The sequence below is a fragment of the Crotalus tigris genome, unplaced genomic scaffold (assembly GCF_016545835.1).
Source record: "Crotalus tigris isolate CLP2741 ecotype Arizona unplaced genomic scaffold, ASM1654583v1 scf7180000019553.37968852642:3898890, whole genome shotgun sequence".
In the NCBI taxonomy this organism is placed as follows: domain Eukaryota; kingdom Metazoa; phylum Chordata; class Lepidosauria; order Squamata; family Viperidae; genus Crotalus; species Crotalus tigris.
This window is the reverse complement of record NW_024097591.1, coordinates 696,742-710,099: the sequence shown is the minus strand read 5'-3', so window position 1 is coordinate 710,099 and position 13,358 is coordinate 696,742. Positions and strand designations below refer to the sequence as shown.

Sequence of the window (13,358 nt, the reverse complement as noted above, 5' to 3'; positions counted from 1 at the left end):
TTATTTTTTTATTATCTAATTATATTTTTTTATTCATATTTTTATTTTGCATCGCTATTTTTCTTTCTTTTTTATTCAGGAAGATTTCCTTTTCGCTCTTATTTATACTTTTTATTAGTATGTTATTGTGTGTTGTTATGTTTCATTCATATTGTCAATAATAATAATAAAAATAAAGTTGGAAGGGATCTTGGAGGTCATCTAGTCCAACCCCCTGCTCAGGCAGGAAACTCTATAAACCCTTTATTACTTTTTTTTATCATATTCCTATTTTTATTTTATACCTAGATTTTCCTTCGTTTCTCATCTTTGGAAACTGTAGACTTTCATAGCATGGTTATGAAAAACAAAAAAAAGCAAAAATGCCACCCTTGCATAACAGGGAAGCCGTGCCCAGCAGAGGCACCCCCAAACCTTCCCAGTCACTGCTCCCCAATTTTTTCCTTGCAAACTTTAGCACAGATCCTCCTGCTCCCCGAAATCCTAAGCCAAAGTCAGAAGTCTCCCAAAGGCTTAAAAACGTCCTTAAAATTCTCCAGTTTCCCTTTGGGAGAACTCAGCCTGTTCACACACACACTCACACACACACAAAATTAGTGAATCCAGGAAATTGCTTAATTCTGCCCTCGGAGTGTGATTGTGCCAACATGCCCACAGAGAGGAAAACAAGACATTTGCACCCGGTTAGACTCAAAGTCGGAGAAACCCAGCCTAACCAGCAAAACGAATCGGCCCGAATTTCCGTGAAAATTCAAAATTAGCTACTCGTGGACCTTCTAAAATGCAGACTCCACGCGTGGGACTGGCAGCGTCCAACCTGGGAATGCAGATGGGGAGAGAACGGCTGGCCAATCATCCTGGCCGTCCCCCACTGCGTTTTTCTTAAAATCGAAGACTTCCCGTCACTTTGCGTTAATAAATAAAATTAGGAAGACGAGGAGGAGGAGGAGGCGGAGGAGGAGGAGGAGGAGGAGGAGAAAAAGCCACAGTTTAAATCCCTTTCCTTGGCTTCTTAAGCATGACCAACTCCCAGCCAGCCTCTCTAGCAACACCCTGCCTCTCACCCCAGATTTCTTGACAAACCAGCTTAGCGGCTTCAGTGCCCTGACAGGAGAACACAAACACCTCAACCCAAAGTCTGCTACGCAACCCGCCTTCCCCTGGGGTGGCAGCTATGTGGGTCTGTTTGTGTGTGGATTGGCACTGTGTTGAAAGGAACACCTACGCATGGCCCCCTCCACAGCTGCCCGGAGGAGACCCCGCTGCAGAAGCATGCAGGGTGGAAGTGGGCCTGCCCCCCCAAAAAAACCCACACCGCTGGCTCCTGTGATAAACAAAATGCACCCACAGCCTTTCTGAGCTCCCACATCCATCCACCACGATAAAAAAGGCCGGCAGCATAAAACGCTTGTAAAAAGAGGGGAGGGAGCTGGGGAAGAATGCACGGGGTGGGGGTGGGGCTGGGGAGGGGTGCAGAGGTTGAAGAAGGCAAAATGCAAAGAGTACCAAACTCGGCCCGGTCCAGTAGAGGAAGAAGCCTTGGGGATCCACGCGGAGAGTCACCAGGGCCCGGCTGGTCGGTTCCTAGAAAGGGAGGTGGGAAAAACAGAGAAGTCAACAATCTGGCTTTCTTTTTCTTGCAAATTAGGGATTATTGCTAATATTGTGGTAGAGAAACAGAGGGATGGATGGATGGATGGATGGATGGATGGATGGGTGGGTGGATAGGTGGATAGATAGATAAGAGATAGATAGATAGATAGATAGATAGATAGATAGATAGATAGATAGATGATTGAAAGTATAGAGATACATAGAGATAGATAGATAGATAGATAGATAGATAGATAGATAGATAGATAGATAGATTGAAAGTATAGAGATAGATAGAGATATGATTGAAAAGAAAGATAGATAGATACATAGATAGATACATAGATAGATGATTGAAAGGATAGATAGATTTGAAAGTATGGATATAGAGATAGATGATATATATATATAGAGAGAGAGATGATTGAAAGTATAGATAGATAGATAGATAGATAGATAGATAGATAGATAGATAGATAGACAGACAGACAGACATACAGACAGATAGATAGATGACAGGCAGAGAGACAGAATTGGATTCGCTTAACAACCATGGGAGAAAAGGTCACAGAATTGGGGACAACTCATTGAACGCCTGCATCACTTAGTGATAAGACATTCCAGTCCCTACAGTGGTTGTAAGTTGAGGACTGCGTGTACTTCTTGTCATCTATACAAGGGCTCTCCAAACGTTGCAACTCTGAGCAGACTTCAACTCCCAGAATTCCCCAGCCAGCAGGCTTTCACCAGGAATTCTGGGAGCTGTCCAGACAAGAGCTCACACGTCTTCAAGTTGCCAAGCTTGACAAAGACTTCTCTAAATTCTTCTGCATTGCTTTAGAGATGTGTCTGGCTTCTGCCCTGAAGCTATTCTAAAAGTCCTTGAAAATCTGGCTTTTCTCCCAGGCCTTGGCATCAGATAGTGGCTGAGCCCGTTAGTTTTTTGGGGTTTTTTTTTTTGTTTTGCCTATTTTCGCAAAAGTTGTGTAAATGTTATTTTTTCTTCTAGACATTTGTGGCTTTTTTTTCCCCTCTGTTTTATCAACTTTACTTTTCAAAGTTCTAGGCTGCCCAGAGACGTTTGGAATCGGGCAGCCTTTAAATTGAATAAATGGCAAAAATATATAAGTCTTAGAAAGACTTTAGCGAGTGGCATCCTTTGCTTTGCCACCCTGGGAAATCTCTAAGTGTAGAGAAGTGCGAGTCTAAGCTTTTTTTCCGCAAAAGCTGCGCTAATCTCTTTTACTTTCGACTTTCCTTCATCATTGCAATTTTAAACACCCCTTTCTAGCCTTGCTGGCGATGCTGTTCCTCCGTCCACTCCGGATCCCTAGGGGATTTTAGCCGGCGTGCAATTTCTCAGCTCTTGTTTTCCATTTCGCCTCTTATACATTTTCCTTGCTAAAGCAATAATGAGTCAAAAGTGGAAATTCTTGGATAATGTTATCAGTGGGCGGTTGGCAGGCAAAAACAGGGTCAGTTGTCCTTCTTAAAAAAAAAAGTCATGGATGAAGTTGGAAAACTAAGTTCACAGAGGGACGAACCCCACTGTTTATGGGAGCTGTAAAGATTCTGTTGATTACCTTAACGATAATCACAGCTGTAATCTTGAGGAATCTTTGCGCTAGGTGGGAAATTATGGTTGAATTTTGAAATACAGCAGGCTGTTTTAAAGATTAAAAATCAGGGTGAATCTGCTAACTCTTTTTCCTGCTAGCAAATTTTATTCAGAGGACAATCTTCCATAGATAGATAGATAGATAGATAGATAGATAGATAGATAGATAGATAGATAGATAGATAGATAGATAGATAGATAGATAGATAGATAGATAGATAGGTGGATAGGGATAGGGGTAGTAGGGATAGGGATAGGGGTAGGTAGGTAGGTAGGTAGGTAGGTAGATAGATAGATAGACAGACAGACAGACAGACGGATAGGGATACAGAGATAGATAGATAGATAGATAGATAGATAGATAGATAGATAGATAGATAGATAGATAGATAGATAGATAGATAGATAGCAGTCTTCCAATATTTGAGGGCTGCCCCAAAGAAGAGGGGGTCAAACTATTCTCCAAAGCACCTGAAGGCAGGACAAGAAGCAACGGGTGGAAACTAACCAAGGAGAGAAGCAACCTAGAACTAAGGAGAAATTTCCTGACAGTGAGAACAATTAACCAGTGGAAAGACCTGCCTCCAGAAGTTTTGGGCTCCATCACTGAATCTTTTCAAAAAGAGACAAGAGAAGAGAAAGAGAGAGAGAGCGGAGAGAGAGAGAAGAGAGACAAAGAGAGAGAGAGGAGAGTGGAGAGAAAAGAGAGAGAGGAGAGAGAAGAGAGAGAAAGAGAGGAGAGAGAAAAGAGAGAGAGAGAAAACAGAGGAGAGAAAAGAGATGCAGAGAAGAGAGAGAGAGAGGAGAGAGAGAAAAGAGAGAAAGGAAAAGAGAGAGAGAGAGAAAAGAGAAACAGAAAGAGAAGAGAGAAAGAGAGAGGAGAGAGAGAGAGAGAGAGACGCCATCAAGGCCTAGGAGCATCCCCAGGGCAGATACAATCCCTTTCTCAGCCAAGATTTTTAATGCAAACCTCCTGTCATCCTCTGACTTAGCACGCATGATGGGGGGGGCGAGGGGGGGGAGAACAGGGCAGCAAGTTGAGGAAAAGATTCAAAAAGGGAGGATTTGCCCATTAAAGACAGGAAAAGTGATTTGAATTGGTCTCTTTGCAAAACAAAAACACAAAAACACGACCCTTTCCACCAGATTCCACTTGCCGGCTCCCATCGGACACACCCAGAGCGTGACCTCGCACTCACTCCCTGCCCTCTGGACCGTTATCTCTGTGGGAATATTGGCAGGGGAGACCGAATCTCTAGCGCGGGCAATAAAATGATAACTAAAGGGACAAAAGGGTGTCAGAGTCTATTGGCCCAGGCTAAAAGGGAGGGGCGGGGTCTCTCTGTTGTGCCCCCCCCCCTTCTCTAAAGACAGGAATAGGAGTGGGAGGAAAGGAGACCACCAAGCAGCCTATGTAATTCCCAACAGGAGTGGAAGGAGTTAGCAAAACAAGAGGGACCTTGAAAGCTCTTGAAACCCCCCAAAGGGTTAACTTCGTGCTGTAAATAGCCCCAAGACCCCGTTTTCAGGACCCCCACAAAAACACCCGTCTATGGATTAAGAGTCTATTTTGGCTATTAGCTTCCAGCAAGAAATTCTGGGAATTGAAGTCCACCCCTCTTAAAGCATGCTAGCTGGGGGATTCTGGGAGTTGAAGTCCACCCCTCTTAAAGCAGGCTGGCTGGGGGATTCTGGGAGTTGAAGTCCACCCCTCTTAAAGCATGCTGGCTGGGGGATTCTGGCAGTCCACCCATCTTAAAATTGTCAAGATGGAGAAACACTGTTCTAAGTCAACGCAGGCTTGCTTTGAACGGGGCAATTTCAGACATGTAGACTTCAACTCCCAGAACTCACTGAGACAGCGCTGGTGGGGAATTCTGGGAGTTTCCCCCCCCCTTAAAGTTGAGAAGGTTGGAGAAACACTGCTTGAACTGCTTAAATCAGGAGCCAACGCTAGTTTCCCAGCATGGGACCAAATCCCCTTGGAGAGAGAGACGACACGGTGTGCGTGCAGACTTCACCCTCGGCGACCTGTAAAATCCCGGATTTTACTTCATTTTGGATTCCCTGGGAGAATCCGCCTTGTAGCTGTCTGAGAAGGAGTTTGAAGCCAAGATTGGAAGGATCCTTGGCAGAGAATCCGGGAATATGTTTCTTTCGACTTATGCAAATATTTGCTAGGGTGTTTTTTTTTTTTCTTGACATCCTTGGAGCAGCAAAAGGGGAAGGGACTCAGATAAGAGACAGGCAGAGAGGTAGGATCCTCGCTCATCCCCAGTTGGCCCTGCCTGTTACTTAGGGGTCCTCAGCCCCCCTGAATACCTTTCCATCCCATCCCATCCCACCCCAGCCCCCACTCCCCTTGCAACGAGGCCTGCAGCTGGCGGCTGTTTAATGAAAAGGATTAGGGGTGACATGGTAGCAGTCTCCCAATATTTGAAGGGCTGCCACAAATAAGAGGGGTGTGTGTGTCAACCTGTTCTCCAAAGCGCCTGAAGGCAGGACAAGAAGCAATGGATGGAAACTGATCAAGGAGAGAAGCAGCCTAGAACTAAGGAGAACTTTCCTAAGAGTGACAACAATTGATCAGTGGAAGGGCTTTGCCTTCAGAAGTTGTGGATGAAATGGTATAGGGCAGGGGTCTTCAAACGTGGCCCTTTTATGACTTGTGGACTTCTGGGAGTTGAAGTTCACAAGTCCACTAAGTCATAAAAGGGCCAAGTTTGAAGACCCCTGGTAAGGCTTTCCTGCTTGAGCAGAAGGGTGGATTAACAGAACAACACAGTTGGAAGGGACCTTGGAGGTCATCTAGTCCAACCCCCTGCTCAGGCAGGAAACCCTATACCACTACAGACAAATGGCTGTCTAATCTGAAGGCAGGACCAGAAGCAATGGATGGAAACTAACCAAGGAGAGAAGCAACCTAGAACTGAGGAGAAACTTCCTGACAGTGAGAACAATTAGCCAGTGGAACAACCTGCCTCCAGAAGCGGTGAATGCTCCGACACTGGAAGTTTTTAAGAAGAGACTGGACAGCCCTTTGTCCAAAATGGTATATAGGGTTTCCTGCCTGAGCAGGGGGGTTGGACTCGATGACCTCCAAGGACCCCCCCTTACGGAGTGACTCTTTTGAGACTCATAAATAGGGAGACTGTATTTGCAAACCTCAACCGAGTCTCTCGCAGTGCCAGAATGTGCAAACTTCCTTTGGTTCCTTTAACGGTTGAAGATGGTGTGAGATAGTTGAGATATGATTTGAAGGGGGTTCAGCCAAAGAGAGGAAAAAAAATATTCTCAGTATTCTAAACTTTTTCTCTCCCCCTTTCTCTGCATCCCCCCCCCCCAATTTGTCCGGGTCCACAGCAGCATCAGAGGCTCAGTTGGATAAGATTTCTCTTTATATTACTGCTTTTCTTTCTTTTATGTTCATTTCTAGCCTCAACTTGGCTACTTCCTTTTTTGGAATTGGAGAGAAGGAAGTCAACCCACCCCAGAGCGGGTTGCAAGAGGCTGTGGGAGGTTGTGAGGTTGTGAAACCCTCAGCATGAACCAGAGGTGGGGAGTGGGAGACGAAAGGAAGGATTAGAAAAGGCAGCCGGAGGAGGCTTTAAGGAAAGAAAGGAAAAAATGTGAATTTTGGGGATCCCGTTGGGACATTGGCGGGAGATACACTGCGGGGAAGATTTCAGAAAAGGACCAATGTGAGGAATTGGCGCAATAACACAGCCCTGCGGTTTAGCAATGCACCTCAAGCTATGTTTCTCAACTTTAGCAACTTTTAAGAGGGGTAGACTTCAACTCCCAGAATTCCCCAGCCAGCCAGCCAGCCAGCCAGCCAGCCAGCATTGCTGGCTGTGAAGATTTCTGGGAGTTGAAGTCCCCTCCTTTTAAAGTTGCCATGTTCTAAATCAGGGGTCTTCAAACTTGGCCCTTTGATGACTTGTGGACTTCAACTCCCAGAATTCCTCAGCCAGGCACGAGGAATTCTGGGAGTTGAAGTCCACAAGTCATCAAAGGGCCAAGTTTGAAGATCCCTGTTCTAAACCAAAGAGGTTTTTCGGAGTGGGGCAATTCCAGTTGGGTGGACTTCAACTCCCAGAAACCTCTACCGCGGCCATGCTTGTTAGGGAATTCTGGGAACTGAAGTCCACCCGTCTTAAAATGGCCAAGGTTTAAGAAACACCAAAGTTATTTCTCATCAGATCACACGGTGTCTTCCTTCTGGGCTCCGATTCCCACCTGCCCGCGTCTCCAGCTTCAGGACAGGGGAAAGGGGACCCACCAAGGAGACCCCCCCCAAATTGACAAGGTCACCCCCAAACACCAGGAAACCGTCGGATCATCTGGGTAGACTGGTGAAGAAGTGTGCTTGCAAAGCTAGCTTGGATGGGCCATCAGAAAGCATATGGATCACAATTTTGAGGGGGGGGGGAGAAGCAGGGAAATCCATTTAAAAAGGCCCAATGAGAATGGAGAAACTCCAGAATGGATTGGGGGGGGTTGCATACCCATTTCAGCAAGCTTCCCCCTCCTCTGCAGGTTTTTTTTTTTTTTTTTTTTTTTTTGGACTTCTTGCAGCCTGGAAAATTTTGGGAGCTGAGGATGGAGGAGGGGAAAGGAGGGGAAGGGGCTGCGTTCTGAAAAGACCCAGCGAACCTCAAGCAAGAGGGGAGGGTCTTTCTAAGGGGAAGGGGCTGTTGGAGAAGGGGGCGAGGTTAGGGTCTTTCCAAGGGGAGGGGCTCACGGAGAAGAGGGGTGGGGTGGGGGGGATTAAAGCCAACTAACGGAGAGGGGGTCCTTTCTGCAACTCCCCCCACCAAAAGAATCACAGCCTCAGCCAATACAGCGAAGCTTGCAACCTGGCGAATTGGCAGGCAGAGAAGGAGCAAAGGATGAGTGACAGGTTTGAAAAAGAGGGAGGGGGTCTTGGGGGGGAGGAAGAGATGAGGAAGGAGAAATTTTGCATAAGGAAAGAGGAGAAAGTTTTCTCTCTCTCCCACATCATGGACCCCACCCTTTTTTTTTTAAATTCCTGCTGTTCAAAAATACAAAGAATTGGGAAGTTTGGAAGGAGAGGAATTTAAGAGCGTCTTACGAAATAAAAGGAATGAGGCACAGAGAGAGAGAAAGAAAGAGAGAAAGAAAAAACAGAAAGAGCCCAGCTGGGGGGTGGTATCCTTCGCCCCCTCCCTTCCCTACAGCGGCAGACAAGGGGGGGGGAGCATAATGGAAAGTGAAAGGACTTCCAGGGAGGACGCCCTCTCTCTTTCTCCCTCCCCCCCCAAAGAGGCAGCGAGAAAAGAAAAAAATAATAATCCAGAAACGCGTTTGTCTCTCACTCTCTCTCTCCCCCCCCCCCATACGCGTTCTTAAGAAAGCAGGCGGTTCCCCCACCTCCCCCGGACGGAAGCCGCGGGGTGCAAAGAAAGGAAAACTGGGCGAGGGTCTCCGAAAGGACTTGCAAGAAAAGGGAGGCCAGGAAAGGGGGGGGGGGAGCAAGGAAACTTTGCGCCTCCCCGAGGCGTGCAAACAAGGGAGGGAAGAAAAGGGAGGGAGGGAGGGAAGGAAAAGGGTGGGAGGCAGAGAGCAAAAGAAGGAAGGAAGAAAGGAAAGAAAGAAAGAAAAGGGAGGGAGGGAGGGAGGAAAGGGGTAGACAGGGAAGGAAGGAAGGAAGGAAAAGAGGGAGAGCAAAAGAAAGAAGGAAAGAAAGAAATAGAGATGGAGGGAGGGAAGGAAGGAAGGGGTAGAGAGGGAAGGGAAAGAGAGAGCAAAAGAAAGGAAGGAAGGAAGGAAAGAAAGAAAGTGGGAAGGAAGGAAGGAGAAGGGAGGGAGAGAGTAAAAGGAAAGAAAAGAGGGAGGGACGGAGGGAGAGAAGGAAGGAAGGAAAGAAGGAAAAAAGAACCGGAAGGAAGGAGGGAGGGAAGGAATAGAGAGGGAAGGAAGGAAAAGAGAGAAAGAGCGAAGGAAGGGAGGGAGGGAGGGGAAAGGGAGGAGGAAAGGAACGGGGGAGGAAGGGAAGGAGGGAAAGAAGGAGGGAAAGAGGGAAGGAAGGAAGAGGGAGGGAGGGAGTAAAAGAAGGAAGGAAAGAAAGAAAAGAGAGGGAGGGAGGGACGGAGGGAGAGAAGGAAGGAAGGAAGGAAAAAAGAACACGAAGGAAGGAAGGAGTAGAGAGGGAAGGAAGAGAAAGAGCGAAGGAAGGAAAGAAGGAGAAAAAAAAGGGGGCTTCTGCCCTGGTGCGGGGGGGGGGAGCCCCGCTCGACTCACCTCGTCCCATTTCATGAACTTGCTGCCCTTGAGGAGGGTCTCCGGCACGCGCAGGGGCTCCAGCTGGAGCGCGTGCACCCCCGGGCGCGCCCCGGCCATAGCTGCGCGCTGTTGGGCCGGGAGCCCCGCCGCCGCCGCCGCCGCCCCTCGCCTCTGCCCGCCTCTGCCCGCCTTCCCCAGGGCCGGAGCGGAGGCAGCGAGGCGGGGACTGGGCGGGGGTGGGCCCGGGCAGGGGAGGAGAAGCTTCAAGAGGCCGCCCCGGTTCCCTCGGGGAGGAGCGGAAGAGTCGAAGCGCAGCCAAGAAAAGTTGGCCAACTCCGGAGCGAGGCGCCTTGCTATGCGCCCGGCTTCCCACGGGGGGGGGGGAAGGAGGTAGCAGGACTGCAGGGCCCATGGTCCCCCGCCCGCCCTGGGCTCTAGAGGGAGAGGGCTTGGGGGAAGGACCCCCGCAGGGTTTTGGGGGGGAGAGAGGGAGGGTTGAAAGTGAGCGGGTGGGGGGGGGGCGCTCAGGAAAGTTTAACTAAACTAATCCTGGAGCTGCTGCGGAAAGACTCCGGATCCAAAAGAGAAGCGGGGATACAGGGTGTCCAAAGGCCGAACTGTACAGGAGGTCCTCGACTTACAACCGTCGTTCGTTTAGCGACGGCTGGAAGTTATAACAGCCCTGGGAAACAGTGGCTCAGGACCCTTTTTCACCCTTAACGACCGGGATCAGCATCCCGAAGGTCACGGGATCAAAATTCAGACAGGCTTGGCAACTGACTCGCACTTATGATGGTTGCGGCGTCCCCGGGGGGGGGGAGGTCACGTGATCCCCTTTGGCGATTCACTTAACTGTGGCAAGAAAGGTCGTAAAACGGGGCAAAGCTCACTTAAGAACGGTCCCCCCGCTTAGCCATTTTGGGGGCTCGGTTGTGGTTGTAAGTTTGAGGACTCCCTGTGTGGAGGGGTAAAATTACTTTTCGATGAAACGGGTGAGTCTGCAAAGAGGCCGCCAAGTCTCCAGATTCACACCGCCATCCCGCAGGGAGTCCTCGACTTAGTGAGCAGAATTGGTTCTGGAGAACGTCCAGTCGCAGAGTGAGACGGTTGTTAAATGAGTCGGATCCAATTTTGCAGCATTTTTTTGCTACAGTCGTTTGGTCGTGTGGAGGTTCCGCTCCGGATTTCTGCAAACTTCGGGAACAGCTTTTTCAAACAACAATGAACCAGTGGAACCACCTGCATCCAGAAGCGGTGAATGCTCCAACACTGGAAGTTTTTAAGAAAAGACTGGACAGCCATTTGTTCAAAATAGTACTATAGGGTTTCCTGCCTGAGCAGGGGGTCGGACTAGATGACCTCCAAGGTCCCTTCCATCTCTGTTATTCTGTGATTCTGTTATTCTGCTATTCTGTCTTCCTTCCTTCCTTCCTTCCTTCCTTCCTTCCTTCCTTCCTTCCTTCCTTCCCTTTCTCATCACTAGAGATTTTTAAGAAGAGACTGGACAGCCATTTGTCTGAAATGGTGTAGGGTTTCCTGCCTGAGCAGGGGGTTGGACTAGATGACCTCCAAGATCCCTTCCAACTTTATTATTATTGTTGTTGTCGTTGTTGTTAAAATGTCACTCCGGCTTCTGCTACTTGCACGGGTCAGGTTTATTTTTTATTTTTTTGATGGGTTTTTTGCTTTTGTTTTCCTTCCAGGCTCTTGTTTACTTCCTTTGGATCCTAGCTGACCTTCTCCGCTAACCCTCTGGAAGTTTGGAAGTGAAATCAGCTTCCTCTTTGGATCCATGCCAAGCTGGCTTAAAATTGCTCCGATGCTGTTAAATATGCTCGGCCAAAGCCAAATAAATCTCCTGGAGATTTTCCTTGGGAAATCCTAGCCTTCCAAGGAACAACATTGCCTCGTTTCGTTTTGGTTTTTTTTTAATTATTATTTTTTTAAAACTTCGTGCAAATGACCCTCGTTATCTCTCCGAGAATCGGCAAAGCCCTTTCCCGTTGGCTTGTGGACTAGCAGCTTGCTCAACCGTTCAGACCTTGCAACAGACCAGAAGGTGAAAGCCACAAAAAAGGTCAAGCTGAGACTTTTGAAAGAGCTGCTAACTGGGATTCTGGAACTGAGTTTTTCTCTCTTTTATTTCCATCGTTCTCGGCCTCTGAAAGGACACAGACCCCATTTTTTTTTTTTTGCAACTCGCTACTGCATAGAAAACCACCCCTGCAGGGCCTGGAGAGTCATCAAACATGGAGCGCTGTTTTCCTTTCGTTTGGCAAAACGAATAAAAGACGCCGGCAAATTTGTCGGGATTCTTTGGCTGCGGAATCCAGTCCTTGATTTAGGACCACAGCTGGGAATAGAATTTCTGCTGCTAAGCAAGGCGGTTGTTAACAGAATTGCGCTTGATCTTAGGACTTTTTTGGTCATGGCTGTTAAGCGAATCACTACAATCACAAGGTCATTAAGCAGATCCGGCTTCCCCCATTGACTCGGCTTGTCGGAAGCCGGCTGGGAAGCTTGCAAAATGGAGATCACGTGACCCCGTTGTAAACACACGCCGGTTGTCAAATGTCCGAATTTTGATCACAAGACCGTGGGGATGCTGCGCGAGGGCTGATCATCCGCCCCCTTTTTCTTGAACGGTCACTAAATAAAATGGTTGTTAAGTCGCAGTTTGGAAGCTGCAGTACCGCCTTTGAACCACTTGGAATGCCCAGGCGGGGTGGTGAGAATCCACGACAGCGCCCTCTACTGGTGAGGAAGTGATGCTGCGGCGTCTGAAGACGCTGATTTGAAGCTGCTTCCCGAGGGAGCCGAACACACATAAAGCAGCAATTCAGGGTGGATTTCTTTAGAAAAAGGAGTCAAAGGCCTCTTGTCTCTGGGGGAACAAAGCCTCACTCCCCCCCCCCCAGTCCTTCTGGGCAGAAGCCTTTTTTATTTCAATGAGGTCTTGCAAAGAGCTTGGATGGTTTTCCTTTCCTGTTGCCTGGGGGGATTGTTAATTCCTAAAGGGTTGCTTTAAGAAAAAAGAGAAAGAGAACGGGAGTTTCTTTCTTTCTTTCTTTTTCTTTCTTTCCTTCTTTCTTTCTTTCTTCCTTCCTTCCTTCCTTCCTTTCCTTCCTCACTCCTTTTTCCTTACTTATTTCCCCCACCCCTTTTCTTTCTTTCTTTCTTTCTTTCTTTCTTTCTTTCTTTCTTTCTTTCTTTCCTTCCTTCCTTCCTTCCCCACTTTTTCCTTATTTATTTCTCCCACCCCTTTTCTTTCTTTCTCTTTCTTTCTTTCTTTCTTTCTTTCTTCTTTCCCACTCCTTTTTCCTTCCTTCCTTCCTTCCTTCCCCCACTCGTTCTTTTTTCTTTCCTTCCCCACTTTTTCTTATTTATTTCCCCACCCCTTTTCTTTCTTTCTTTCCTTCCTTCCTTCCTTCCCCACTTTTTCCTTATTTATTTCTCCCACCCCTTTTCTTTCTTTCTCTTTCTTTCTTTCTTTCTTCTTTCCCACTCCTTTTTCCTTCCTTCCTTCCTTCCTTCCCCCACTCTCTTTCTTTTTCTTTTTCTCTTTCCTTTCTTTTCCCCTTCCTTCCTTTCCTCCTTCCTTCCTCCCTCCCTATCTTTTCTTTTTCTTTCATTCCTATCTTTTCTTTCCTTCCTTCTTTCCTTCCTCTGCTTTTTTTTTCCTCCCTCCCTCCCTCATCTTTTTTCTCTTTCCTTCCTTTGAATTACCCTCAAAAACGCCTGTTCACTCTCTGTTCTGCTGGTTGGCAGTTTGGGATTTTCAGGCAAACAAACCCAGGAATGAAGGTCCAAAAAATGTTTTTTTTTTTAGCTGGGGTGGTGGCTGGCTGGCTGGCTGCTGGGGACCCTGTAAACAAGCCCTTGGATGTGTCTCCCTCAAGGA

At 47.7% G+C, this 13,358-nt stretch overlaps 1 protein-coding gene and 1 long non-coding RNA gene across 2 annotated transcripts in view; one reads left to right on the top strand and one right to left on the bottom strand.

The window, feature by feature from the left end:
• The window catches only part of PLCB3 (phospholipase C beta 3), a 39,261-nt gene extending 29,597 nt beyond the window's left edge, over positions 1-9,664 (bottom strand). The window contains exons 1-2 of the mRNA XM_039363535.1: positions 9,476-9,664; positions 1,507-1,584 (exon numbers count right to left, since the gene is read on the bottom strand). Of these exons, the coding sequence (XP_039219469.1) occupies positions 1,507-1,584; positions 9,476-9,574 (177 nt within the window). The 5' untranslated portion in view covers positions 9,575-9,664. The remainder of the gene's footprint in view (positions 1-1,506; positions 1,585-9,475) is intronic.
• Positions 9,665-9,895: 231 nt separating this feature from the next.
• On the top strand, positions 9,896-11,769 carry LOC120317182. Its single transcript, XR_005559149.1, has 2 exons — positions 9,896-10,711; positions 11,161-11,769. It is a non-coding gene; the product is annotated as an uncharacterized LOC120317182 (long non-coding RNA).
• The last annotated feature ends 1,589 nt before the right edge of the window (positions 11,770-13,358 follow it).